The 26,172-nt window shown below is 45.7% G+C and overlaps 1 protein-coding gene across 1 annotated transcript in view; it reads right to left on the bottom strand.

Moving 5' to 3' along the window:
• Nucleotides 1–26,172, bottom strand: part of LOC137425038 (F-actin-capping protein subunit alpha-2) — a 95,469-nt gene that overhangs the window by 10,157 nt on the left and 59,140 nt on the right. The window contains exons 3-8 of the mRNA XM_068113041.2: nucleotides 21,593–21,644; nucleotides 21,094–21,157; nucleotides 17,330–17,536; nucleotides 16,739–16,818; nucleotides 1,463–1,541; nucleotides 1,077–1,148 (exon numbers count right to left, since the gene is read on the bottom strand). Of these exons, the coding sequence (XP_067969142.1) occupies nucleotides 1,077–1,148; nucleotides 1,463–1,541; nucleotides 16,739–16,818; nucleotides 17,330–17,536; nucleotides 21,094–21,157; nucleotides 21,593–21,644 (554 nt within the window). The remainder of the gene's footprint in view (nucleotides 1–1,076; nucleotides 1,149–1,462; nucleotides 1,542–16,738; nucleotides 16,819–17,329; nucleotides 17,537–21,093; nucleotides 21,158–21,592; nucleotides 21,645–26,172) is intronic.

Genomic DNA, 26,172 nt, shown 5'->3' with positions numbered 1-26,172 from the left:
AGGTCTCCATTTTTTCCATAGAGTGGTTTCAGAGATAGAGGTGCGAAGTTTTTCCAAGATGGCGCCTGTACCACGTGACCTATGTCGTCATAATAATCATTAAAATATTCTACACGAGGAGGCCCTCCTATGGTGAAAATTTCATGTCAATCGGACGAACGGTTGCCGAGAAAATGAATTTTAAAAATGCAGACACGGCACACACTTTACTGAAATGCAGACACGTATGTAACTGAATGCTTAACCATGCTTTTCGCTTCACGAGCGCAGGGTAATAATAAAAGAGCAGTATTACCCATGTTTCTCAGTAATTTAATTGCAGGAGGCTTTATTTTTTAAATTAAATTTTAGAAATTTGGCCCAACACTCATATTTGGCCCTAAAAGCTCAAACGTTTGGGTACCCCTGGTCTACTGCCTGAAATTTGACTTTCTCCTACATGCGATTTATGCATATGCTCCATTACCAGCCTTATCTCGGTGTTCACTGGTCCAAAAATCTTTGAAATGAGAGGTGAACTGTTGCAGTATATCTGTGATGAATTCGCCACACTCAGCTGCTTTCTTAGTGGCAGTGCTCTGTGTGTGGTTCACTTCTTTTAGGCTGGGAAAGTGCACAAGACAACCCTAAATCATCAAACTTGACCATTTGTAAAAAGCGGAATGAATAACTAATCTTGTTAGTGAACGCTAACAAGAGGCTCTATTGCTCCGACGACCCCAAATATCAACTTCTCTTTGCTTCCAATGGTGGTTAGCATCGATCAATGTTCTGTCGATTCCATACATTATTCATATGAAGCATTGGAAGGGTAATTTAAGTTACTGCCATCATAGGAAGAACAAAAAAAAAAGTAATGAAAATCTGCGAAGTAGAATAAAATCTAGCTGAAGTGAAGGATGCAAAACAATCACTAAATCATTGCATCAGTGAGAATTGGTAAGGTAGTGGGGTGAATAAACCAATCTCTAAATTAAAAGGTGTAAATTTGCCAAATTCACAAGTCTGGCATTGCAGGGCCACACACTTCCAGACACAAATATTTTTGAAGCAGCTTCAAAAGCAGGGGCACGTACATTCACAGACATGCTCTGTTGCACATCTTTGTGGCTCACGAGCTGCACATTGCCATCTTCATAGTAGTGCACCTGCAAAAAAAAAGTAAATAATTAAATAAAAGTCAAAAGCAAAGTGGTGTGCCATAAAGCTTCCTGTCCAAATGACAAATCCAGTGCTCGGGTAAAGTTTCAATTCCAATCCTCGTTATTAGTTTGTCACTTAAACTGTTTTAAAGATCGCTCATAAACTACGAAGTTTTGCAAAAAGGAAATTCTAACGTTAGTTCTGATAGAAATTTGAGGGAGAACACTGGACAAGGTGGCTAATTGTGGCAGCAAATAGTATTTAAACGCCCAAATCCCATTGATAAAATAACTACAAAGTAATAGGATAATACACATACCTGGATTTTAAGTACTCCTACCACCTGTGCAGTCGGTTGAGACACCGAAAACTTCCACTCTGATCGCCAGCGCCCATTCCTATGCCGGGAATTGGGGGAGGAAGGGGAGATGTGGAGGGGGAGAGAGAGGTTGGAGGGAGAACAACAAGAACAAAATTGAGGGGAAGGAATGAGCAAGTAAAGTCTATCGAATAAAAGCATAGTAAAAATGTTGAATAAATAATAAATGAATAAATAATGTAAAGATGTTTTAAATCAACACATTCAAGGACGATCACCTTGTAACCTCCATTTTTTCTCAACCAGCATGAACTACCTTTCACTTAATATTCTTTCTTTCACTCAAACAACTTTCTCTTGTTCCGTGTTTTCACACCCTCCTATTTCTGTGAGCACGATATCTCAAAAATTTATTGTCAGATTCGGATGAAATTTGGTGGACAATTTGAGTATGCAAAAAAGACGAAGATTCCATTTTGGTGAAGATCTGGATCCGGATCCGATAATTTTTTAAGCAATGCTTCACCATTGAATGATGGGACCAACAACGATAAATAGCATGATATTGTTACGTTTATAGGGGGTAGGCAATGGATCTGGGGGTCAACGTGGTGTTCTGCGTGGCCGAGGTGTGCGGACCGTGTCTTCTGGGATGAATCTCCTGGGGGAGCATGGCTGTCAACTGGACCTTGGGCGTGGTCAAGTGTGGGTGAGCAATGGGGGCTGCATGTGGGTGGACTGGGGGATGAGGTGCAGGGGACGTGATGTGGATGCTACGCACTGCAACCGTGCACCCCCAGGTCGCACCCCCAGATCACGATGCCTTGGAAATGGCGGAGTTGGCAGCAGGTGATCACCACATTGGCCAGCTGGGGCTCGTGGAGCCGTGTTCCTCGCAGGGGGCCGAAGGATGGATGGTGGGTCGCACCCTTATGAGCACTCACTGGCCATGTTGACGTTTCGGCTGCTCAATTTACCCGATAGGTCTTGCACGGAAGAGGGGCGGAGCTGTTGTAGCCAAGGGTAGTAGTGTAGTAAAGGTCACCGGAGGAGGCGGATTCACATACTTGCCAGGATAAAAGGAGAAATTTGGGGAAATTGATCGGCCCCATGGTTCAATTTGGAATTTGGCTAGGGTGGATGGCACTCTTGGCTTGGACCCCACCAACCTGCAACTACCAGCAATTAAGGTAAGTGCCGTGATGGTTACTGTCCCAGGGCTTTGGTACTTGCTTATAAATTGCGACACGAGTGATTTGGAATGGGGGAGGGTGAGAGTGATGACATGGTCAGTGAGGGGAGTGGAGTGTGTGCCACAGTGTCTTGTGGGTGGCGTTTGTTTATGTGTAGGGGTTTTGTGTTTTTGTATGGTCGTGAGGATTGAAATGTGAATATGGGAAATTCACATGTAAGCAGGCCATGGCAGCATCTTTTTGTGGCATCTTTTTATTGAAATGTATTGAGAATTGAATGGCTGCGAGGGAGGAAATGTTATTGTGGATTTTGTGGGTGGGGAAGGTGTGTGTGTCCTCAGGTAGAGATAAAGCTCTGGAGGAGCAGTGACTGCGCCTCCCCCCCACCCCCCCCCCCCCCCCCCCGCGAGGTAATTGTCCCTGGCAGCCAGTGGTGTCTGGAAATTGGGAGCCCGTCGACGGGGGGTCTGATTGGGTGCCTTGAGCTAAGGAGACCCCTGGCAACCCGTGAGGCTATGAGGCAATAGTGAGGTGAGCCTGAGGCAATAGAGCCTGGTGTGGAGACCTTCCCGGCGGGACGACAGCTAAGGAGCTGTTTGGCTGTCACGGGGTCAATAAATTGAAGAGGGTGGGGGTGAAGAAGTCGTAAGTCCGGCGACCTTTTTTGGGACTGCGGGCACCACAGCCTGAGCGACCCCACCCTCTTGCTTGTATAGTACCTCCCCGCTGCCCAGTTGAGGATCACACCTGTGTTTGACATTTATGCCATGGTCTTGCAGAGGGGGTTTGAAATAAGTGATGATTATTGCACTGTGTGTGACTGAGTATTGGATTTGTGTGAATGAATGGGGAGAAATCCACTGAGCCATGTCACTCACTTGTAACAACCAGGACAGGGCCCGCGGAAATTTGGGCAAATTGGGATGTCTCCGCAGGTAATGTTGGGTATTGTTGCATCCACCGGGGGACGTGATATTTAAAGGGATCCAAGGTTTTATACAATGTTCTCGCATTTCTGAATAGGTTTTGTGGTTAAGATAGGTTTTTGAGTGTTGACCTTTTTCTTCCTGCCCCAGGAGTTAGGAGTGAGGATACCACGATTTGTAAATAGGTGAACTGTTGCTTAAGGGGTGTAGAACGTTAAGGAAAGTAGTTAAGATAGCTACGGCTCGCTTACCACAGCACCTCCTAATTTATTTCATAGGCTAATTAAGTGCGAGACGGTAAGTGTTAAGGCTGGAACTGTAACGCCTGCAGTGAACCTTGCAGGAGCTACGATTCCGGGGGGGGGGGGGGGGGGGGGGAGGGGGAGCTGTGTTACGTTTATCGGGGGTAGGCAATGGATTATCTTAAAGCCAGGTAGGAGTGTATAGGATAGTGTGCTCCGAATGTCGCGATGAAGAAGAAGAACCCCCTGCACCTAAGTAGGTTTCAGTTGGACCAGATGTCGTGTAAGAGTGCATCTTTGTCCCCATCACGAGGGGTGAAGAACCACCTTTAGAGGCCATTTTTCCCCGCAGAGCAGGGGTTGGCCTTTTTTTGGGCACCGTGATCCCCTTTTTGAAGCAATGTTTTATGGCCGGATGCCCTTCCTGCCGCCAACCTTGTTAGTCGCCTCTTGCGACGCACAGGGAATTACCAGTGAACTGGTACTCAATTTGCCAACCTCGGAAGGATGACAGGCTGAGTCAACCCCCCTGGTGTTAATTCAGCGATCCACCGGGATTCGAACCCAGGATCCTAGGATCCCAAGCCAGCACCCTAACCGCTAAGCCAACACCAGGCTCTCGGGGGGTGGAGTTATGTTAATTAGTTAGGGGTTAAGGGTAAATCCCATTTTAGGTAAATGGCCTCTGTGATTTCTCCTTTGTTCGTTATAACTAGACTCCGGATTTTTATGTTAAGAAAATAGGCCTTTTATGTTTTGAAAAGCGGAATTGTTTTTTTTTTATGTGAAAAAATCCCGAAATATTTTTTCCCCCCGTTTTATTCATTTTTTATTATTACCAAGTTTTTCAGAAATCAGTCAAAAAAAGAACAAAAAGTAAGCTTTTTCCTGCACAACATTAAGCACTCTGGGCGAGTAAACAGGTAAAAAATGACGTCCAGGTACCTTTATTGCAACCGCATTGTTTGATAAGTAGAGGACAAGAAGAAATTGACAAGACCCTTTTAGGAACGGTTAAAGTAGGTGTTTGAAATCATTATCTTGGTAATGTTCTCCTTGGTGAGGCGGTGTCGGCGGTCGGTGAGGACGTTTCTGTAGACGGAGAAGGACCTTTCCACGTCGACGCTGACGATGGGGCAGTACCTCAAGAGGGGGATGTCAGCAAGCTTGACTCCAGCCGGCACACCAACCTCAGATCCGTGCTGATCTCCATCCAGGATCAAAGCCACTGTCCTCAGCACACCAATGTCGGGATTGCGCTGCAGCACCGCCTTGAACTTGGTGAGCAGGATCTCCTTACGGCAGCCTCGGATCTTTTCGAGTTCCTCCTTGGCCTGATCAAGGAGCTGGAAGGCCTTGGCCAGCTCCATGCCGGCCTCCTCCAGCTGCTTAAGGATCTTCAGGATGAACGACACGTGGGCATTTAAGAAGACCAAACTGAGCTTGATGTCCGCCTTTCCGAACAGGTCCTTGGCACTCCGGATTGCCATCGCGTCGTCATCGTTCAGCTGGTCCACAATGTCCTTGACGGCCTCGAAGTGCTCGGCGTAAAACACCGCGGCGTCGATCCACGTCCCCCACCGAGTCAGAATGGGCTCCGGGGGGAGAGAAAGATTGGGCTGCTGCTCCTTCCAAAAGACAACACGCGACGGGGCTTTGACGAACACCTTCTTCGTCGTGGCAATCAGGTCGTTGACGTCCTTGAACATTTCTCGGACTGTCTCGCAGACATGATGGAGCGCGTGGGCAACGCAAGTCACTTGCAGCAAGTCCGGGAAGAGTTCCTTCAGGGCATGGCCGGCCTTGATCATATAGGCCGCGGCGTCGCTGACGAGGACCTTGAGGCACTCCGGCTTGAAATCAGGTCAAAGATAGCGCAGCGTGTCATTGACTGCACGCACGATCTCCCCGGAGTTGGTCTTCTCCAGAAACATGCACTGCACGAGGTGGGGACGAAAGTACCCCTCCTTGGACAAGCGTCCCGCGATGATGTTGGCCACATATCGACCTGCCGAATCGGTCGTCTCGTCGACGGACAGCCAGATGGGCTGCTGTCCGAGGTCGGCACGGATCCCCGCCAAGGCCTCGTCGTAGCACTTGTCGAGGTAGTGCTTTCGAATCCAGCTTTCATCGGGGATCTGGAGAGTGATGTGCTTCTCCAGGAATGACCGGAGGGCAGGGTTTTCCAATTTCGACCATGGGATGCCAGCGGCCAGCATGGCCTGGCACAGCTCCTGAGCCACGACGTCGCACTTGTGCCTCTTTCCGCCACCAAAGTCCTCCATGGTGGCTTGCGTGACCGTCCTCTTCTTCTTCAAGGCCAAGTTGCTCTTGTGGCGGTCTCCTCGGACATGTTGGGCCAGCTCAGACTTCTGCTTCGCCCGGAAAGTCTTTTCACAAGCTCGACAGAAAGCCGTGTCACTCGACACGTACTTGAAGGTGGCCCCATCGCCGCCAGCGTTGAATTCCTTCAGCCACTTGTCACGAAGAGCAGCACTCATCTTGATAGGAGACTTGTTCACACTTTGTGTACACTCTTTCACTGTAGTACACCGCCTCACTGCTGTACACGCTGGGGACGCAACGCACGCAAGTGGACGCAACGTTTTGTTTTTGAGATCGATCGCAGAGAAAAATTTCGATCGCAGTTAAAAATTTCGATCGCAGTTTAAAATTTCGAAAAATTCCCTAATTTTTTTTAGCGTTGCCAGACATTTTCGACCAAAAAGGGCATTTTATTTTATTTTTCCCGAAAAAGGGCGAAATTCTTTTTTTCTCCGAAAATAGCAAAATAATTTTTTTGCGCGCAAAAAAGCCGTTTTATGTGAAAAAATATTTTTTATTTTTTCACATAAAAATCCGATGTGCAGTTATAACACACACCACACCCGCCAGGCACTCCACACCTAAAATAAACACGAAATAAAAGTACCCGGAACCAGGACATTAAACTACCACTGGTGCCATCAGCAGCCACATTACAAAGGCCGGCAAGTGGCCATGAGGCCACAGAGCGAGGAGATGGACTCGCTGATTGGAGCACGCGCGTACGTGATCGGATGACGTAACAGCCCTGGGAACAAAAGACTTTGGGTCCCGAGCTGATGAAAAGCGGTCACAGTTCGTCTTCTTCTTGGTTCTGGATTTCATTATGACTGGTCGCCTATACAGCTCTTGCATTGGGGCCGTCATCACGAGCAGACTAAGTTATATCTCTGGCGCAAGGGAGATTGAAAGCGAACTGTCGCAGATATACTCTTCTTGCGCTGGGTTCCCATTGTGCACAGTCGCATTTTCCTGGTCTTGTGTTGGGACATTGGTGTCGTGCAGCCGCACATTTAATTTCCTTTTTTTGGTCCGGACGATCGGTACGAGTGGCTGCATTGTCCTTTACTGGCTCGTTGGGGCTGACGGTGCGGTGGCTGTCTGTGCTGAGAAACCGCGGCGCTGTGTTGAGCAGAGCAACGAAGTGAACGAGCGCGGCCTGCTCGCTTCGTGGTCGGCGGCAGGAAGAACAAACTGCGCACTGAGGCCTGCTTCCTGCGCACGGACTTTGCGCCAGGGCGAGTGTGTTTCCCGCCACTGACTTCACGCCAAGGCATGCGTTTCCCGAGCATGGACCTCCGGGACCCGTTCACGGACCGACAGGGTGCAAGAGCCGCTCAGAGCTAAGTACACAAACGCACATTATTATTCTCCAGTTATGTTTTCCGCTTGTGTTGTTTTACAAGTCTGTGGGGGTCCCTCGATTAGGCATTTTTTTGTTACCAGCATTTCTTTCATTAAAGCCGGTATTTTTGCATTATAATTCCTTGTCGATTTGCTTTGATCATCGGGTTCGAAGACGTCCAGTGGGATCCATACTGGTAAGAGCTTCGCTACCCTTCGCTGCCCTGATCCCCCGCGTGTATTCACAACGCCATTGGATTGAATGCCTCAGAGTGTAAAGCTCGATCGGCTACCCGTTACCTTGGAGGATCTTAATGCTGGGAACACGACAATATTTCAAAAAGTTGCGGATTAGTTATGACAAAACTAAGTGGATGAATTTGGTAGGTGACAAGAAGCCGATTCGATTATGGTTCAGGTCCGGATCTAGATCCGGCTTATCGGTAGGAAACAAAATGTAAAATGTTCAGCCTGGCGGAGGTACGCGCTCTACCGAGTACCTGTTCTCATTATGTATGTGAATTTGGTCTGGGCGATAATGGGAAAACCTACATCACAATAATAGGACTGATTATCATGATAATGTAATTAGCTCCTTGAGAACCATTTAACATGCAATAACAATCTCAATAAGAACAAACGAAATAGCCAGATATACGTGTGTGTTCGTAATCTTTATTTCGTAATTCTGCTGCAATTTGTTTAAAGTCAAACCTCATTTTGCCTGGACGATATAGCTTGCTCCATTTGCTGAGCGACTAGACAAACAGACTGCAAAGCGGCTGATACAGAACATCTGGCGTGGCAAGCGATAGCAAGCTGCTTCCAATGGAAGACACAAAGCAACCTGCTTGCTAATTGGGACATTTGTGAAGAAATTCATATATATATATATAACCATCTTCAGCCATTTAAAATAACACCTCTGACATGGAACTGCATGAAAAATAAATGGCAAGCAATCCCATTTGACAAAAATGGGATAAGCAATTAAATAAATGAAACACGACACCATGTTGCCCGCTCTGTACGGTCAAATGAGAACAGTTAGAGGAGAGAAGGACGAGATGATCTGCTTGTTCTTGTCTGTGCCAAAACTACGCACAGCGAGGATGCACATATTCTCGATATTTGACATGATGTTGCCTAGAGTGCTAAACTACAGTCAAATTCGACACCGAAAGGACTTTTGGTGCCTTCAGTAGTTTTTTTTTGTTTGTTTATTGCTTAACAATTTTACCATTTGAATTACATCTTCGAGAATATGCATCATAAATTATATCCCCTGATGTATTTTCTGGCACTGCATTTAATACGGGTATATCTTTTGAGATAAATTAAACACACGAAACACGAAAGGCAGCCAATATACCGTCAATATACAGGTTTAAGGTGTGATTTACCTACTACAACAACAACAACAACATGCATTTTAAGGCCATTTTCCCTGCTAGAGAGGGGGTTAGCCTTGCGGTCCCCATGAAAATCTTCTCCATCTTGCCCTATTTTCTGCATCTCTCCTTGTTAACCCCCTTGCCCGCATTTCTTCTTCCACCATCTTTGGCCAGGTCTTTCTTCCGTCTTCCGGACTTCCCCGTCCTCTACTTCCTTCCACATTCATTTCCATCACTCTTCTCAACCAGTCACTTTCATCCTTCCTCAACACATGACCAAACCATCTCAACCTGTTCCTCTTCACAACATCAATCACAGGCTCTATTCCCATCATTTTTCGCAATTCATCATTTGTCTTCCTCTCTCTCAACGATACTCCGCACATCCATCGAACCATTCGCATTTCCACCCTTTCCTTCGTTGCTGCTCTACGCTCATTACCCATGTCTCGCTCCCATAAATCATAACACTTCTCACACATGCAGCATACACCTTTCCCTTCAGCTTCAACGACACTCCCCTCCTCATCAGCACGCCACTCAGTTCCCGAAACTTCTTCCATGCACATCTCACTCGAGCAACCATTGCCGAGTCTGATCCATCTTCTCCATTCAGCATGTCTCCGAGGTAGCAAAATGTTTTCACACCTTCCAGCTTCACGCCATCTCCAAGATCCAACTCAACATTTCCTCCATCTGCAGCTCCCTCTGTACACACCTTACATTTGAATGTAGCTGCCACACTGGTTCATGACCCTCTCAAACCACTACATTTTTGATGAACCCACTCAGCACACATTGTACATTGAATGGAGTTCACTCCGACACCCTTCCTGCACACAGCACAGGGCCACTTCCCAGTTCTTTCCACCTCACCACATGCTTTACCACTTGCCATCACCTTCGTCTTTCCGATATTCACCTTCAGACCTTTTGTCTCCATACATTCCTTCCACTTGTTCATCTTTTCCTTCAGTCCATCCATACTTTCCGCAATCAACACCAGATCATCTGCAAACAACAACTCCCACGGTAAACCCTCCTTTACGTTCTGAGCCAGCACCTCCATCGCAGCTACAAATAGTAGTGGACTTAATACTGACCCCTGATGCACTCCCACCTTCAACTCAAACTCACCACTGTTCCCGTCCTTACAGCTGTGCGCGCTCTTTTGTACATTGCCATCACTACTCTGATCAACCATTCCTCCACTCCTGACCTCCTCATTGCCCATGCCAATACTTTGCGTGGAACCCTATCGAATGCTTTCTCCAGATCAACAAACCCAAGAAACAACTTCTTCCTCTTCTCCATGTACTTCTCCTGCAACTGCCTCACAATAAAAAGCACGTCTGTCGTTCCTCTTCCTGGCATAAATCCAAACTGCATTTCGTCAATCTTCACTTTCTTCCTTATCCTCCTCTCCAACACCCTTTCCAATACCTTCATTCCATGCTCCAATAACTTTATCGCTCGGTACGAGCCACACTCTAGAGGGTCACCTTTCCCCTTGTATCGAGGGACGAGGGTACTCAGTTCCCAATCCACTGGAATGCGGCCTTCTTTCACCGCCAGATTACAGATCTCTGTCATTCTCATCACACCCCAACTTCCTGCTGCCTTCAACATATCTCCCACAACTCCCGTCGGCCCTCCCGCTTTTCTACTCTTCATTGCTTTTATCGCTTCCTCAACTTCCTTCTCAGTTATCTTCTCTGCCAGTCCTAAAACTGGGTTACTCTCTATGTTGCCATCCCATTCATTCTCTGTATTCAACAGCATTTCCATATATCTTTTCCATCTTCCTTTAATTCCATCTGGGTCCACAACGATTTGTCCCACTTCATCCTTCAAGCAACTCACCCCCATCACATCACACCTCTCTTTCGCTATCTGCTTTGTAATCCTGAATACTGCTCTCTGACCCTCTTCCGAATCCAAGCGTTCTCCGAACATTTTCCTACATGCCTCCTGTGCCTTTGCTACCTCTTTCTTTGCAGCCTTCTTGGCAGCCTTATAACTTTCATGCTCGGCTGTTTCTGCTCCCGTACCCTTCGCCTTCTGCCACTCCTTGAACTTCTTCCTCTTCTCGTCAATCCTCTTTCCAACTTCATCATCCCACCACCATGTTTCCGAGTGCCTCGGTGGTGCTTTTGTCCATCCACATACCTCACCAACGGCTCCCAACAGACAAGCTTTCATCGACATCCAACCACTTTCAAGCTCAACCACATCATCCTCTACCCTCCTCAGCCTCTCTTTTAATGCCTCCCTTACTGTCACCTCTTTCAACCTCCACACCTTCATTCTCGGTTGGTACTTCACCCGCCGAGCTCTCCTCGCACCTTTCACCCTTATGTCGCAGACAACCAAGTGGTGCTGTGAAACAGCCTCCTCCCCCGGGATCACCTTCGTGTCCCGGAGGTGCCCCCTATCTCACCTACGCACCATCAGGTAGTCAACGGTTGTCGTCGACCGACCTGATATGACGTGTATGTAACATACGTAGTGTGTTCAAAAAGTATCCGACCTTTATTTTTCGTGCGTAAAAAAAAAGAAGCTAGGGAGGCGTTGATTGGTGCACGTCTGTAGGCGATCCTAATGCGCACGCGTGAATTTTTTCCCACCTACAGAAGCTGTCATTCGACCGCAGACCGCCGATGAGTGAGGACATGTAAGCGAGCGCCGTCGGATTTTCGTTTTTGACAAAATGATGGAAAAACTTGAACAACGCTACTGCATCAAATTTTGTGTTTTTTGGCCTCGGGGATGTTGGATGCTTCCATTGTGATGACTGCAACTTGGTTTCTGGGTCGTACCCATAAACCCAGGACTCATCGCCAGTGATCACTGTGTTGAGGAAGCTGGGATCGCTGTTCACAGTCTCCAGCATGTCCTGTGCGATCTCCAAACGGAGTTGCTTCTGCTCAATCGTTAGCAGCTTTGGTACGAACTTCGCTGAGATTCTCCTGAAGCCCAAATCCTCCTTCATAATGGAATGAACAGTGTTGAATCTTGCGGATCGTTTCCACTTGGGAATCGCAAAGCTTTACACAAAATTTGATGCAGTAGCGTTGTTCAAGTTTTTCCGTCATTTTGTCAAAAACGAAAATCTGACGGCGCTCGCTTACATGTCCTCACTCATCGGCGGTCTGCCGTCGAATGACAGCTTCTGCAGGTGGTAAAAATTCACGCGTGCGCATTAGGATCGCCTACATACGTGCACCAATCAACGCCTCCCTAGCTTCTTTTTTTTTACGCACGAAAAATAAAGGTCGGATACTTTTTGAACACAGTAGTATGACGTGTATGTAACAAGCTTATTATCCTCTTTCTGGAACTGAGTATTACAAATCAACAAATCAGCTCCATCAGCAAACTCCAAAATCCTTTCACCTTCTCCATTTCTCACACCATATCCGAAACCCCCATGAACTCCCTCAAAACCATTCATACTCCTTCCCACATGTCCATTTCGGTCTCCTCCTACCACAACAACTTCCTCATCTTTCACGTTTTCCATCAGCTTCTCGATCGCACACCAGAACTTGTCCTTCTCTTCATCGCTCCGACCAACCTGCGGAGCATATCCCGAGATGACGTTCACCAAGAGCTTTCCAATCATCATTTTCACCATCATCAACCTATCACTCACTCTCGTCACACTCACCACACTGTCTACAAACTCCTCAGAAAACAGGACACCAACACCATTCACGCCCTCCAGGCACCCTTGCCACACAAACTTGTATTTCTGTCCCTGCCTACCCTTCACCATTCTCACACCACTTCCCTTCCATCTCATCTCTTGCACACAACATATGTCCACTCTTCTTCTGACCATTACTTCCACCACTTCTCCTGATCTCCCTGTCATTGTCCCTACATTCCATGTCCCAAACCTCAGAAACCGATCTCCACTTCAGGCTGTACCCTGCCCATATGTAGTTGTAATTGTCATGGTTCTCTTTTTGAGCCAATGTTTTTATGGCCGGATGCCCTTCCTGACGCCAACCCTCTTCGTCATCTCTTACGACACGCAGGGATACGGTGTACCTATTCTAATCCAGGGTACACACTGGGAAACGTTTAAAACATGGAAATTCTGGGGGGGGGGGGGGGGGGGCATCACGGCTGCGGGTGCCCTGTCAGCACCACGCCACGTTTGTCCGGTCAGCACCACACCCTTGGAAAGGACTTCGATGCACGTCGGCCCGGTCGGCCCAGAGCCTGGCGCGAAGTCCAAGGACATCAGCACGGCATCCGAAAACAGCTCCGGTTGGTGCGAACCACTCGGTCAATGGCGCGAACCAGGTCCCGACACGCCCTTGCTCGCTTGGCCCCGATGAAGGCCTCGCTGGGTGTTCTCCAAACAGGGGCAAAATCGCCCAAGCCGCGCTGGATTTCGGCAGCGGAAGCCTTGCTCGCTCGGCCCCGATGAAGGCCTCGCTGGGTGTTCTCCAAACAGGGGCAGAATCGCCCAAGCCGCGCTGGATTTCGGCGGCGGAAAGCAGCCACGAAGCGACGATATTCGGTCGGGCTTTTCGTTGAATCTATGCTGCTGAATATCCCACATGTCGGCCCGGTCGGCCCAGAGCCTGGCGCGAAGTCCAAGGACATCAGCACGTCATCTGAAAACAGCTCCGACAAACCAATTCTTCATATGTGTGATGGCAGGGCTTCCTGAGAGAAGACAAGGTTGTTTGGGAGAGCCTTCAGAATGTTGATGGTGATGGAAATTTCTTTGATGCAAATTTTGGACTCCGACCACCTTCTGAACCCAGCACCACTTTTGTTTCTTCTGCAGGCAAATGCCGGCTCCACCTAGTGATTGGAACACCCTGCCGGTTCCTCCGGAACTGATTTGCCCACCTGTATAACCTTGGAGGTCACGTACGCATTTCTCGCCTCACGTGCCTCAACTTCTTCTGCCAAGGCCTGTTAAATTATCCCGTCCCCTGTTTTGCGATTTATTTTGCGATTTTGCGATTTTTACGATTCCCGGTGCGATTTACCTACTGCGCAAATTAATTTCCATTGTTATCGCGAAAGCAACTGGAGAGCACGATTATCGTCCCATTGCGATTATCACCCAGCACCAATGTGAATACATAACAACTTGGTCACTTTACACCGATATGGCAGCCATATCTTTGCATATAGGATATGAATATAGCTCACTCACATACATGTTTGCCACTACTCTAACGCTGCGTTTACACAGATAATCCAAAGTAAATCCACATTATTTTAAAAGAATGTTGATCCATGTTAAGGTTTTTGTGCTCACGTGCATAAAACTTATTTGAGTCACGAGATGACAAGGCTGTTAATTCAACGACTGTTAATCGGTCAAAGGGTTAGGAATGACCAGGATAGTGGTGGAGAACTGAGCAACTCCTCATCCATAAAATATCCCAATTGGTCTGTGCGTCAGATAGCCTCTCCTAATCAAACTCCTACCGCATGGCTTCTCGTGCCGACCCGTTTTTAAATAAATGCGGAGGTGTGAAAGGTGGGTGTCTGGCGCCTTAAAACCAGGCTTGCTCCGGGTCGGTGGAACTCGTTAGCCTTGGCCGACAGTCTGCCGAGGAGAAGGACAACTCGGATGTCAAACCCGGGTGGGTTGAGCTCGTTAGCCTTGGTTGGCAGTCTACCAAAAATGGGGGTTGAGGCACTGTTGTCTCGAAGCAGACAAGCTCACCCCTCCCAGCCCTTTTTGTTTTGTGAAGAGACAACTTTATACATTTGTCTAGTTTCAATCCAAGGGGCTGGTTGTTCTGCTTTTGTTTTCTTTGTGTAACCCCTACCTCGAGTGGCCTTCTGGCTTCGTGGCATGCAATATCCCATAAAAAAAAAAACTGTTGCCATGAGATTTTCAGCAGACAACGCCCTCAGGTAGTGAGAGCTATGCCAAGTAAAATGTTTGTGGTATTCACACAGATTTGATATGTGACACTAATCCGTGTTCCCAAGCAGATTAATGAATCCAAACTTTTTACATACCAACTTCGGTTTGCATTCATGAAACTGATTTTGCCCGAAGCAACTTTTCTGTGTACACACAGCACGAGTCAAAGGTAGGCCAGAATGCCTTGGTGGAAATGCAGCCTCAGTGCCAGTTAAAGAAAGAAATAAGAGAGCAAGTTTTACAATGGTAGTACTGTACAATTGAATGATAACTACATGTTTGACTATGAAAATGATCACGCAACAAGGGAAAATGCACATACGTAGTACATTGTACATGGAACAAAATTTGAGAGCGACGTCAGTGTTGGCAGGTATTTTGAATTAGTGAAGCAATGATCAGCGACAGCAATACCTATAGAACCCAGAACGGCACACTCAGCAGGCGCACACCCCTGCCAGACTGCACACTTTACGTTTTGTATCCCACTGATAGGCCGGATCTGCATCTGGATATTAAAACCAAATATTCTCCCCCAAATATTCCTGCAGGACGCCCAAGGTCTACCAACAACCCTCTTCTGGTGAAACTTCGAAAATCAAGACTCTGTTCACCTTCAGTCTTTCATTCCTCTTTTTTCTCACCTCTGGATCAAACTCCCACACTCTCGTCAATCCCACTCCTCATTCCAGGTTTTCAAAACAGCTGTTCACCACAATCTCTCATCTCCCCCCACCCAAAACCTTGATCTTTTCTAACCCCCCGTTAATACACCCAAAATCCACCTCTTTCAATCCCCAGACTTCATTCCTGAAATTCCTAGTAGTGTCCATTTGTTTTAGGGGGTTAGTGGGGTGGGGTGTATGGGTTGGTGTGGTTAGGTGAAGGATTGCTCTTATGTTTAAAAAATAAATATTTTAGTCAACCCACTACTCTCTACAATGTCGACATCAATATTGTCATTCCACATCTCTCATGGTGAATTTAGTTCCTCATTGGAATGGCATTCAAAATTCAGCCCCTAGAGTGTCCCCGAGGCAGTCCGAATTAATGTTCTTGTTCCAAGAAAAAAGGACATGACTGTGAAAAATTTGCGAAACACCCCGAAACTCGAACTTGTTCTGTAACTTATCGTAATAAAGCCATGTACCAAGTTTCAGTTGAATATGTTAAATAGTATGGAAAAAAAACCACCGTTTAGAGGCCATTTTTCCCCGCAAAGCGGGGATTGGCCTTTTCGGGGACCGTGGTTGTTGTTGTTTTTTGGCCCCCTTTTTGAAGCAATGTTTTACAGCCGGATGCCCTTCCTGCCGCCAACCCTGTTTGTCGCCTTTTTACGATAAACAGGGAATTACCAGTGTACTGGTACTCAATTTGCCGACCCCGGAAGGATGACAGGCTGAGTCAACCCCACTGGCGTTAATTCAGCGATCGACCGGGATTCGAACCCAGGATCCTTGGATCCTAAGCTGGCACCCTAGCCGCTAGCCCAACACCAGGGACTAAATAGTATGGAAAGAAGTGCAGAAAACCACCGGTTGGACAGACGGACAGACAGATGCAGAGCAAATTTGGGTGGGAACTAATAACTTGGCTTAGTCGTGATTCCAAATTTGGCGTGATTACAACTTCCAAATTTTAAATACGTACAACAGCATCAAAAGACAAACCAGCAAAATAAACACTGCCAATCCTTACAAACAGTGATCTTTCCTAAAATGAAATGTTAGCTATACTGAAATGGAGGAGTAATTGGGAAGGAGAAAGGTCAGCCATATTTATGATGGTGATAAAACCTGAGTCAAGCAAAGTAAATGTGCACAGCTGATTAAATGAAAGCAAATTACCTCTGCGTCTCTGCGTCAAGTATACATAAACACAGGATAGAGATGGTGTTTGCCAAAGCAGAATGGCAGCATACTTGACATATGTTCTACATACCAGAAATTATGGGGCTGGAATTCATGACTTTCGATGCAGGCGATAACCGTTGGGTGCCCATCAATCATTTTCCCGTAAACCTGATATTAGAAAACAGAGGTACAGAAACCCAAAGAATGATCAAACAATTCCAATATACAGTAGCTTTCATTCCACGCATGAAGCATCACCTTGTGTTTCAATCAAATTTAAATCCAGGATCTAATCAGAAAATTCTATCATAACTTGCTTGACAATTTGTCAAGAAGCATGCATGCATCATGCATGTTCCATGCCAACATTCAGTTAATCTTCAAACGGAATTATTGAGGTATGAAGGGCCGAAGAAACATCGATTCACTACATGTGCAAAATGGAATTCATTATGTCGCTCCGCACTTCAGTATTCTACATACTTAATGATCTCTGTCTGTCTGTGTGTGACTGCGCCTCCGTGTGACTGCGCCTCCGTGTGACTGCGCCTCCGTGTGACTGCGCCTCCGTGTGACTGCGCCTCCGTGTGACTGCGCCTCCGTGTGACTGCGTCGGTCTAAATGCAAAAGTACATGTGACCCCAAGACAGAATTCTGTGGGGTTTTTGACTTTGCTTACCGAGCAAACACCTCGAGGATAGTGCTCCTTAACATAGGCATGCAGGGCAGAGTCAGTCGCAGATCGCCAGGACTCTATGGAGGGATCACATTCATGCGATTGTGTCTCACTCGCTTCCTTGCGCAGGTGATCATACTTGAACGACAGCTTTGAGCGAGGATCCTGGAAGCGCCCACCACCCAGTTCTCCATGCTCTGTGATAAGAACCTGAAACCCACAAACAGGAGTGTCGAGAGCCAGGATGGGCCCCAGGGAAAACAACCTCGGGGCCCCCACCATCACCCTTTCTCTCTTTTATAACTTTTAAAGGAACTTTACTTCATGAAAAACCAAAAAACTTTTTAAAAAAGAAAAATAAATGGTCACATATTTAGCTGCATGATCGAAAATAAAGGAGATAGCAAGACACTTGGACCGATCAAGTCAATTCGCACCCTCGACTGTTGAACCCTTTCTCCATAAGATTGGCTAACAAATGCGTGAGAAGATGGTTAATTTTTATTTTTTTGTACAAAGAGGATACAAACCCATTTATTTGTAATGCACATTTCTGGTTAATAACCATTTTCTGTAAAGTTTGAAACTGTACCATTAACAGCGGTAAATGTTTCATTTCCAGCAAGAAAGCCGGCAAGGAAAGCAAAATCAGCTTCCGGGTTTAAATGTAACGATGAGGAAATGAGGATGAGCCGATGAGGGGTTTCACTGTACTGTTTAAAAAAAAAATTACAGGAGAAGCTCAGGCTCAACAGACCCCGGGCTCCAAGGCAGCGACGCCCCCCACCCCCCCGACCTCCTTACCCCTCACCCTCCCCCCCCCCCTCTCGACGCCCCTGCCCACACACCAGCCATTCTTATTGTCACACAATCGACCTCTCCAGCACAAATGTTAGATAAATCAGAGCAAGGCAGACAATGTGATCAGGATAAACACGATTGAAGCAACCCACAAGATAAACTTGAGTTTTATCAAACAAATTTGTGTTTGGTTTAGCTGGTTCCAACTCAATATCAATGCAAATTGCCACTTCTTTAACTATAAACTACAAAACTTTGGGCTACATTTGTGGCACCAAAAGAAAACAATACATTTTTGAAGCCAAATAGCTAATTAAAAGTTGAGACAAAAATGAAAAGGCAAAACAGAAGAACTTGCACACAACCAATATTTCACATCCAAATTCCCACAACCCTCTCATGTCAACCCAAACACCTTTATGCACGAGATGGTTACAGATGTAAGCACTTTTCCCAGGCATATAAAATTAATTCATTGGCATGTCTGATGCACAGAAATCCAGACGTACTTACTTGCAATACGTTTAATGCAAACTAAATTAGATAGTAACTGGCATGGAATCTCAAGTTTGTCGGTTAGCTAAAGCCAGCAGTGTAAAGAGTCAAACTCACACGTTAACATGTCAAATCTTTAAGAAATTGAGTGAGCCAAAGAAGAATTACTATTTAGCTATGAGATCGTCAGTAGGTCTGACAGGATGGTACAGAGTATAAACAACTATAAACGCAAGCCATTCTCCACGCATGGCTTGCGGACTTCCTCTCTGGTCATAGTCAACATGTGGCCCTGAATGGATTTCTCTCATCTCCCCTTCCTGTTCAGGCTGGAGTTTTCCAAGGCAGTGTTCTGGGCCCTGTGATTTTTCTGGTCTTCATCAATGATCTCTCCGACTCTCTGTAAAATCCTATCTCTTTGCTGATGACTCCACTCTCTGCCACTCCATACCTCATCCCTCAAGATTGGCAGTCTGCAGCCTCCTCACTCTCTGCAGACCTAGACAAAATCAAAGACTGGTCAAACAAGTGGAACATGTCTTTCAATCCTGACAAATCTCACACTCTCACTATGTCTCTCTGAAAAGATCGTCTGGAAAACCCTCCCATCTACTTTCTGAACAATCCTCTCCAACAAGTTCTGTCACACAAGCTTTTGGGTCTCACTATCTGCCATGATCTTTCTTGGGAAAACCACGTTTCCAAGCTGGCCTCCAAAGCCAGTCGCCGACTGGGCATCCTCCGTCGTGCGAAGTCCTTCCTTGGCACACCTGAGCTCCTCACCACATACAAGGCTTTCATCTGCAGTTCAATGGAATACTGTTCTCCCCTCTGGGCTGGTGCTCCTTCCTCACACCTAGCTCGGCTTCACGTTGTTGAAACCAAAGCGTTCAGGATCATTGGAATCTCCCGTGATGAAGCCAACTCCGAGGGCCTTTCTTTCACTCACCGCAGGCAGGTTGTGGTCTTTCTGTCTTCCACCGACTCCTCTCGGGTCTAGCTCCCCCAGCTCTGTCTGTGCTCTGTCCCCCAAATATTCCTACAGGTTGCACAAGAGATGCCTGCAACCCTCTTATGGTTAAACGGCCAAAATCAAGACTCTCTATTCACCTTCACTCTTTCATTCCTCTTTTCTCCCACCTCTGGAACAAACTACCTCACTCTATTCAATCCCACTCCTCCCTCAAGGTCTTTAAAACAGCTGTTTACCACCATCTCTTGTCTTCCCCCATCCAAAACCTAGATCTTTTCTTCCCCCGTTAATTCACCCCAGGTCCACTTTTTTGAAGTTCCGACTTCTTTCCTGGAAGTCCTAGCAATGTCCATGTGTTTTATACCTCCCCCCCCCCCCCTTCCCGTTCCTCCTCCCCCCAAGCCCTCTCCCTCCCACAGATTTCCCGACATCCCTGTTCTCCACTGTTGTGCTTGTGTGCTTCCCTCTCTCTCCCCATCTTGTCTCCCGCTCCCTTTATCTTATGTTTTATGTTTCAGTTTGTCTTTTTGTGATGAATGTTAGCTCTTACACGAGCCTCGATCTTGTATACAAAAATAAATAAATAAATAAATAAATAAATGAGTCTGCCAGTCCTGCAGTCCTGCAATCATGACAAGTCTGCCAGTCCTGCAACCATGACAAAATAAATTGAAATAGTACATTTATTGATTTCGGAATCAATTACTTCCCCCAACTTGCAGTTGATAAAATCCAGTTTTTTTTTTTCTTGTCCACCGACGCAAACCAACAGCCTTGACAAGCATTCTGTTGCATCATCAACCATTACAGATGTTCTCTACCGAACACACACAAATGCAGCTCCATCCCAAGGTGAACAGAAATGAACACATTACCTGAGATGTAGCTAAACCAGAACGGGATGCAAATACAAAACAACAGGCATTTTAAGGCCATTTTCCCTGCTAGAGCGGGGGTTAGTCTTGCATCTTGCAGAACGGGATGCCATGACAATCTCATCCATTTTGCCCTATTTTCTACATCTCCCCTTGTTAACCCCCTTGCCCGCATTTCTTCTTCCACCACCTTTAGTCAAGTTTTTCTCGGTGTTCCCCATCCTCTACTTCCTTCTACATTCATTTCCATCACTCTTCTCAACCAGTCACTTTCATCCTTCCTGTATACCGCCATGACCACATGTTTGGACATGACCAAACCATCTCAACCGGTTTCTCTTCACAGCATCCATCACAGGCTCTATTCCCATCATCTTTCGCAATTCATCATTTGTCCTCCTCTCGCTCAACGATATTCCGCACATCCACCGAACCATTCGCATTTCCACCCTTTCCAGCCTTCGTTGCTGCTCTATGTTCATTACACCTTTCATTACAGCATACACCTTTCCATTCAGTTTCAACGACACTCCGGGGAGGGATGCAAATAAGCCACAAAAATATTTTACCATGCAGATCTCATCAGCAAGGCATTAGCTGTAAGTGATAATAAAATGTCTTACCAACTCATCGGCTCCATCCACTTTGGCAGGTGTGAACTGGTCCATGTTGTACTGAGCAAAAGCACTGCAAATGCACATGTAGAACAGTAATTTTAAAAATTCAGCACCTTCTGTAATTCAGCAACTATAACAAAATTTTTTTGAGCAACCTCAAATATATGTTTCCATTATACTCTGAATGAGTCATACCAAAGACCAAAAATGTTACATGCTGCTTTGCTTTGTCAAGATTAATCTCACAACCAAGATTATCTCCAGGATTACTGACATAATCTTGGCATCAGTCTTGCATTAAAAAAAGTACAGTTGGTGAGGGAGGATTGTCATCGTTTATGCACTTGTTCATTGAAAAGTAAACAATGTCGATAAAAAACAAAATCAAAATTGTTGAATGAAGTGAATGAAGCAAAATAATGTACCAAAACAACAGCAGAGCATATGAACCTTATCCACATTAGAATCAAACAATAATGGGATGTTTTAAAAAGGTACAACTCACTGGGAGACACCTTCTCGGAGGAGGGTGTCATTGTTGAGGAGCAATCGAACATCTGTATGCAAAAAGCAAAAAATGAAAAAAATAATCAAAATAATCGACTGTACATTGCAATAACCGATTCAAAAAGGTATTTGGTTAAGGGTCCAAAAACGAATTTCATATTTGCAACGGGCTTTGACAACCTTGGAACATATGTAGATACGAGTGGAGCCTACCCACCGCTTTGCTGATGGACCAATTGGTCGTCCTGTTTACCAAAACCACTCCCCATCCTCACGTCCCGCTCCCCCCACCTTTGCCACCTGTTTGTCCTGATGTCCCTTCCCGCTCGAAATGTCTCACGCAAGATGACAGGATTTGACAGGCCCCTCAGTTTTTTGGGGGGGTAGGGTGAGGGGGTAGGAGGGGGAAGGGAAGGGGTCAATTTACCCATACAAAGAGTGCTTTAACCTTAGAGTTGCCCAGGTAAAGAAAGAAAAAAGAAAAAAAAGAAGAAAAAAAAGGAAATTGTAATATCTCCACCAGGAAATTGTAATCTCCAACCTCCACCAGGTGGCACTACACAGCACACATTTACATAGAGAATTATGCACCCTCCTGCCCCCCCCCCCCCCACCCTCCCCAGTCCACCGTGAGGCTGACCACACAGCCTATGTTACCCCCACGCAGAGTTATATTTGTACCCCAAGTTTGGAACGTGTAACTTAAAAGATGTAGCCATGCATAAGGAACAAAGCCGCAGAGAGACAGAAAATGGCATTTTTATTTCTTTATTTATATAAACCTGAACGGCAATCAAATTGTAAAAGTATCAATAATGACTGCTCAGAATGTACCGTCTAAAGCAGCTATCTTTTTTGAGGTTATATTCATGCAGCAACAAGAAAATTGCTACTTCCAACCAGAATATTTCAATTTATACAGACTCAAAGTTCATACTTGTTAAAGCCAGCAATTGGGAGTTGAGCCTTGCTTCTCCTGCCCTTTCCTACACCTTTGCACTCAAGCCACCCCATGGTGCTCATCTGCATTAATTTATCGCCTTATTCTCACCATTGTGCAATCATTTCCCAGTGACTGCTGCCTCGTCCTCACTTCAGTCTTTCAATTACGCTCTTAAAACATGCTACCTCAGGCTAACTCGTGCACAACCATGATCTCTGATACATATTGCTTATTTTCCATTCTGTTCCTCTCAGGGACAATGCCACTCACTTTTGTGTAATTCCTCCTTTTCTCTTCAAGCATGTCCATCACCAACCTTCAACCGCCCCCATCCCTCTCCGTCCCTCCCACCCCCCTCCCCAACACCACTTTGTAGTTTGGGATCTGCGACGCTCTCTCATTCGGCTAATCCATGAGCTTAGAACCTTGTATAACACGAGACCGGCACTCTTCGATGTCGCGACGTCGATCGATATGCCTCTGCCCACAATATTACATCATTATGCATACTTGGACCAAGTTTCATTTAAACCCCATCAGCTGTTCTAAAGTATCAGAGTTTTACCTGACATGACCTCTGACCGTTGATGCTGAAATCTAATCAGTTCATATTTGTATCATAATATATACTTACACCAACTTTGGTCAGAATCCCATCACGAGTTCACAAGTTACACAGTAACAAAATTTTTACCCAAAGGGACCTCTGACCTTTGACCTCTCGACCCCATATTCCAATCTGTTTATCTTTACATCATTATACATACTTTGCCAAGTTTGACTTAGTTTCCTTCAGCCGTTCTTAAGTTATCGCAGCAATGAAAACATTTTACAGACTCTGACCTTTGACCTCTTGCCCCCAAAATGTAATCGGTTCATCTTTACATAATAGTACATACTTGATCTAATTTTGATTATCACGGTAACAAAAAGCTATCACGGATGCACGGAAAGCCGAACTGACAACCCGAAAACATAATTCCTCCGGCGACTTCGTTGGTGGAGGCATCATAAAAATGTGGAAGATCAAATTTATAATAGGACTGTGTTTGCCAATATTAGATCTGCAAACAAAAGCGATTTATCACTTCATCTAAAAACATAGGTCAAGCATTTTAAGAAGTCCATTATTCTGCAACACTGATGACTTTCGCCTATGTACCACTGCATTTAAAACATTTGTGCATTGACTGAAATAACCTGTGGACAGATGACATCAGCTACACGCACCAATCACATTGTGCAAGAGCCTCCAAGAAATGTACCCTTTGGATAAAATTTCACATTCTTAAACAGACAGACAGACATACAAACGGACCTAAATGCAGAGATGAGCCAAGATCAAACAGTACACCAATTGAAATTTCATGCAGGTCCTTAATACAAGTGTCCCTGGATGTTACGACACTATAATCCTCCGCTTGTGTTCAGATACTAACCATTTTAAGTGGTGAAGCTGCTTTGGTATTTGGTTATGTCCTTCCTTCCATCCATCCATCCATCCATCAAAAATAAAGAGGAACAACCATTCCAACCCACTTTGCTTAATTCCAAAGGGTAATTATAATGGGTTATACAGGATAATTCTGGGACTCCAAAGGGAAATTCGAAAGGTCTGACCTTTGATTCAATGATTGACCTTTGAACAATGGTCAATTCAACAATGGTCTGACCTTTGAATGAATGATTCAAGGGTAATTCTAAAAAGTTCTCAAGGGTAATCCTAAGGGGTTCTAAAGGGTAATCCTAAGGGGTTCTAAAGGGTAATCCTAAGGGGTTCTAAAGGGTAATCCTAAGGGGTTCTAAAGGGTAATCCTAAGGGGTTCTAAAGGGTAATCCTAAGGGGTTCTAAAGGGTAGTCCTAGGTTTCTAAAGGGTAAATCTGGGATTCCAACAGGTAATTCTGGGGTTTCAAAGGGTAATTCTGGGGTTCCAAAGGGTAATTCTGGGGTTCCAAAGGGTAATTCTGGGGTTCCAAAGGGTAATTCTGGGGTTCCAAAGGGTAATTCTGGGGTTCCAAAGGGTAATTCTGGGGTTCCAAAGGGTAATTCTGGGGTTCCAAAGGGTAATTCTGGGGTTCCAAAGGGTAATTCTGGGGTTCCAAAGGGTAATTCTGGGGTTCCAAAGGGTAATTCTGGGGTTCCAAAGGGTAATTCTGGGGTTCCAAAGGGTAATTCTGGGGTTCCAAAGGGTAATTCTGGGGTTCCAAAAGGTAATTCTGGGGTTCCAAAGGGTAATTCTGGGATTCCAAAGGGTAATTCTGGGGTTCCAAAGGGTAATCCTGGGGTTCCAAAGGGTAATCCTGGGGTTCCAAAGGGTAATCCTGGGGTTCCAAAGGGTAATCCTGGGGTTCCAAAGGGTAATCCTGGGGTTCCATAGGGTAATTCTGGGGGTCCAAAGGGTAATTCTGGGGTTCCAAAGGGTAATTCTGGGATTCCAAAGGGTAATTCTGGGGTTCCAAAGGGTAATCCTGGGGTTCCAAAGGGTAATCCTGGGGTTCCAAAGGGTAATCCTGGGGTTCCAAAGGGTAATCCTGGGGTTCCAAAGGGTAATCCTGGGGTTCCATAGGGTAATTCTGGGGGTCCAAAGGGTAATTCTGGGGTTCCAAAGGGTAATTCTGGGGTTCCAAAGGGTAATTCTGGGGTTCCAAAGGGTAATTCTGGGGTTCCAAAGGGTAATTCTGGGGTTCCAAAGGGTAATTCTGGGGTTCCAAAGGGTAATTCTGGGGTTCCAAAGGGTAATTCTAAAGGGTTCTCAAGAGTAATTCTCGAGGGTTAGAAAGGGTAATTACCCTTTCTAATGGGTTTCGCTTGTTTGCAGGCAAATAGGTTTGCAGGCCTATTTCATGGTAAAAATGCCAAACTGAACCGGTTCCTTCAAACACGGGTGCAATTTTTACCCTCGCCAGAGGAAAGGGTATTGCATTTGAGTCGGTTTGTTTGTCTGTCTTTATCTGCACAGAATAAATATGATTTTCTCTGCAACCCTTGGTCCGATTGACAGGAAATTTTCACCATAGGTGCAACTCCACCTGTAGAATTTTTAATGATAATTATGACGTCATAGGTCACGTGGTTCAGCCGCCATCTTGGAAAAACCGAAAAACTTTGCACCTCCATATCTCCGAAAGCGCTGAATAGAAAAAATTGAGACATGGCTCATTGTAAAGAACTCTCCATGGGGAATAAAATATGTTAATGATGATGTCATAGGTGCCTCCATTATGACGTCATAATTCGACAAGTACAAAACTTCATCCAATCGAGACGAAATTTCTTGAGCGCCATGTCGGCATTAACAGGTGGAGAAAAAAATAATGATGGCGTCATGGGTCACGTGGTTCGGCCGCCATCTTGGAAAAACCGAAAAACTTTGCACCTCCATATCTCCGAAAGCGCTGAATAGAAAAAATTGAGACATGGCTCATTGTAAAGAACTCTCCATGGGGAATAAAATATGTTAATGATGATGTCATATGTGCCTCCATTATGACGTCATAATTCGACAAGTACAAAACTTCATCTGATTAAGATGAAATTTCTTGAGCATAATCTAGGAATAAATTGGTTTAGAAAAAATTAATAATGATGACGTCATCGGTCACGTGGTTCGGCTGCCATATTTTATTTAACACA

This window comes from Myxine glutinosa, chromosome 4, assembly GCF_964187855.1.
Source record: "Myxine glutinosa chromosome 4, kmMyxGlut1.1, whole genome shotgun sequence".
In the NCBI taxonomy this organism is placed as follows: Eukaryota; Metazoa; Chordata; class Myxini; order Myxiniformes; family Myxinidae; genus Myxine; species Myxine glutinosa.
This window is presented reverse-complemented; position numbering and strand designations above follow the sequence as displayed.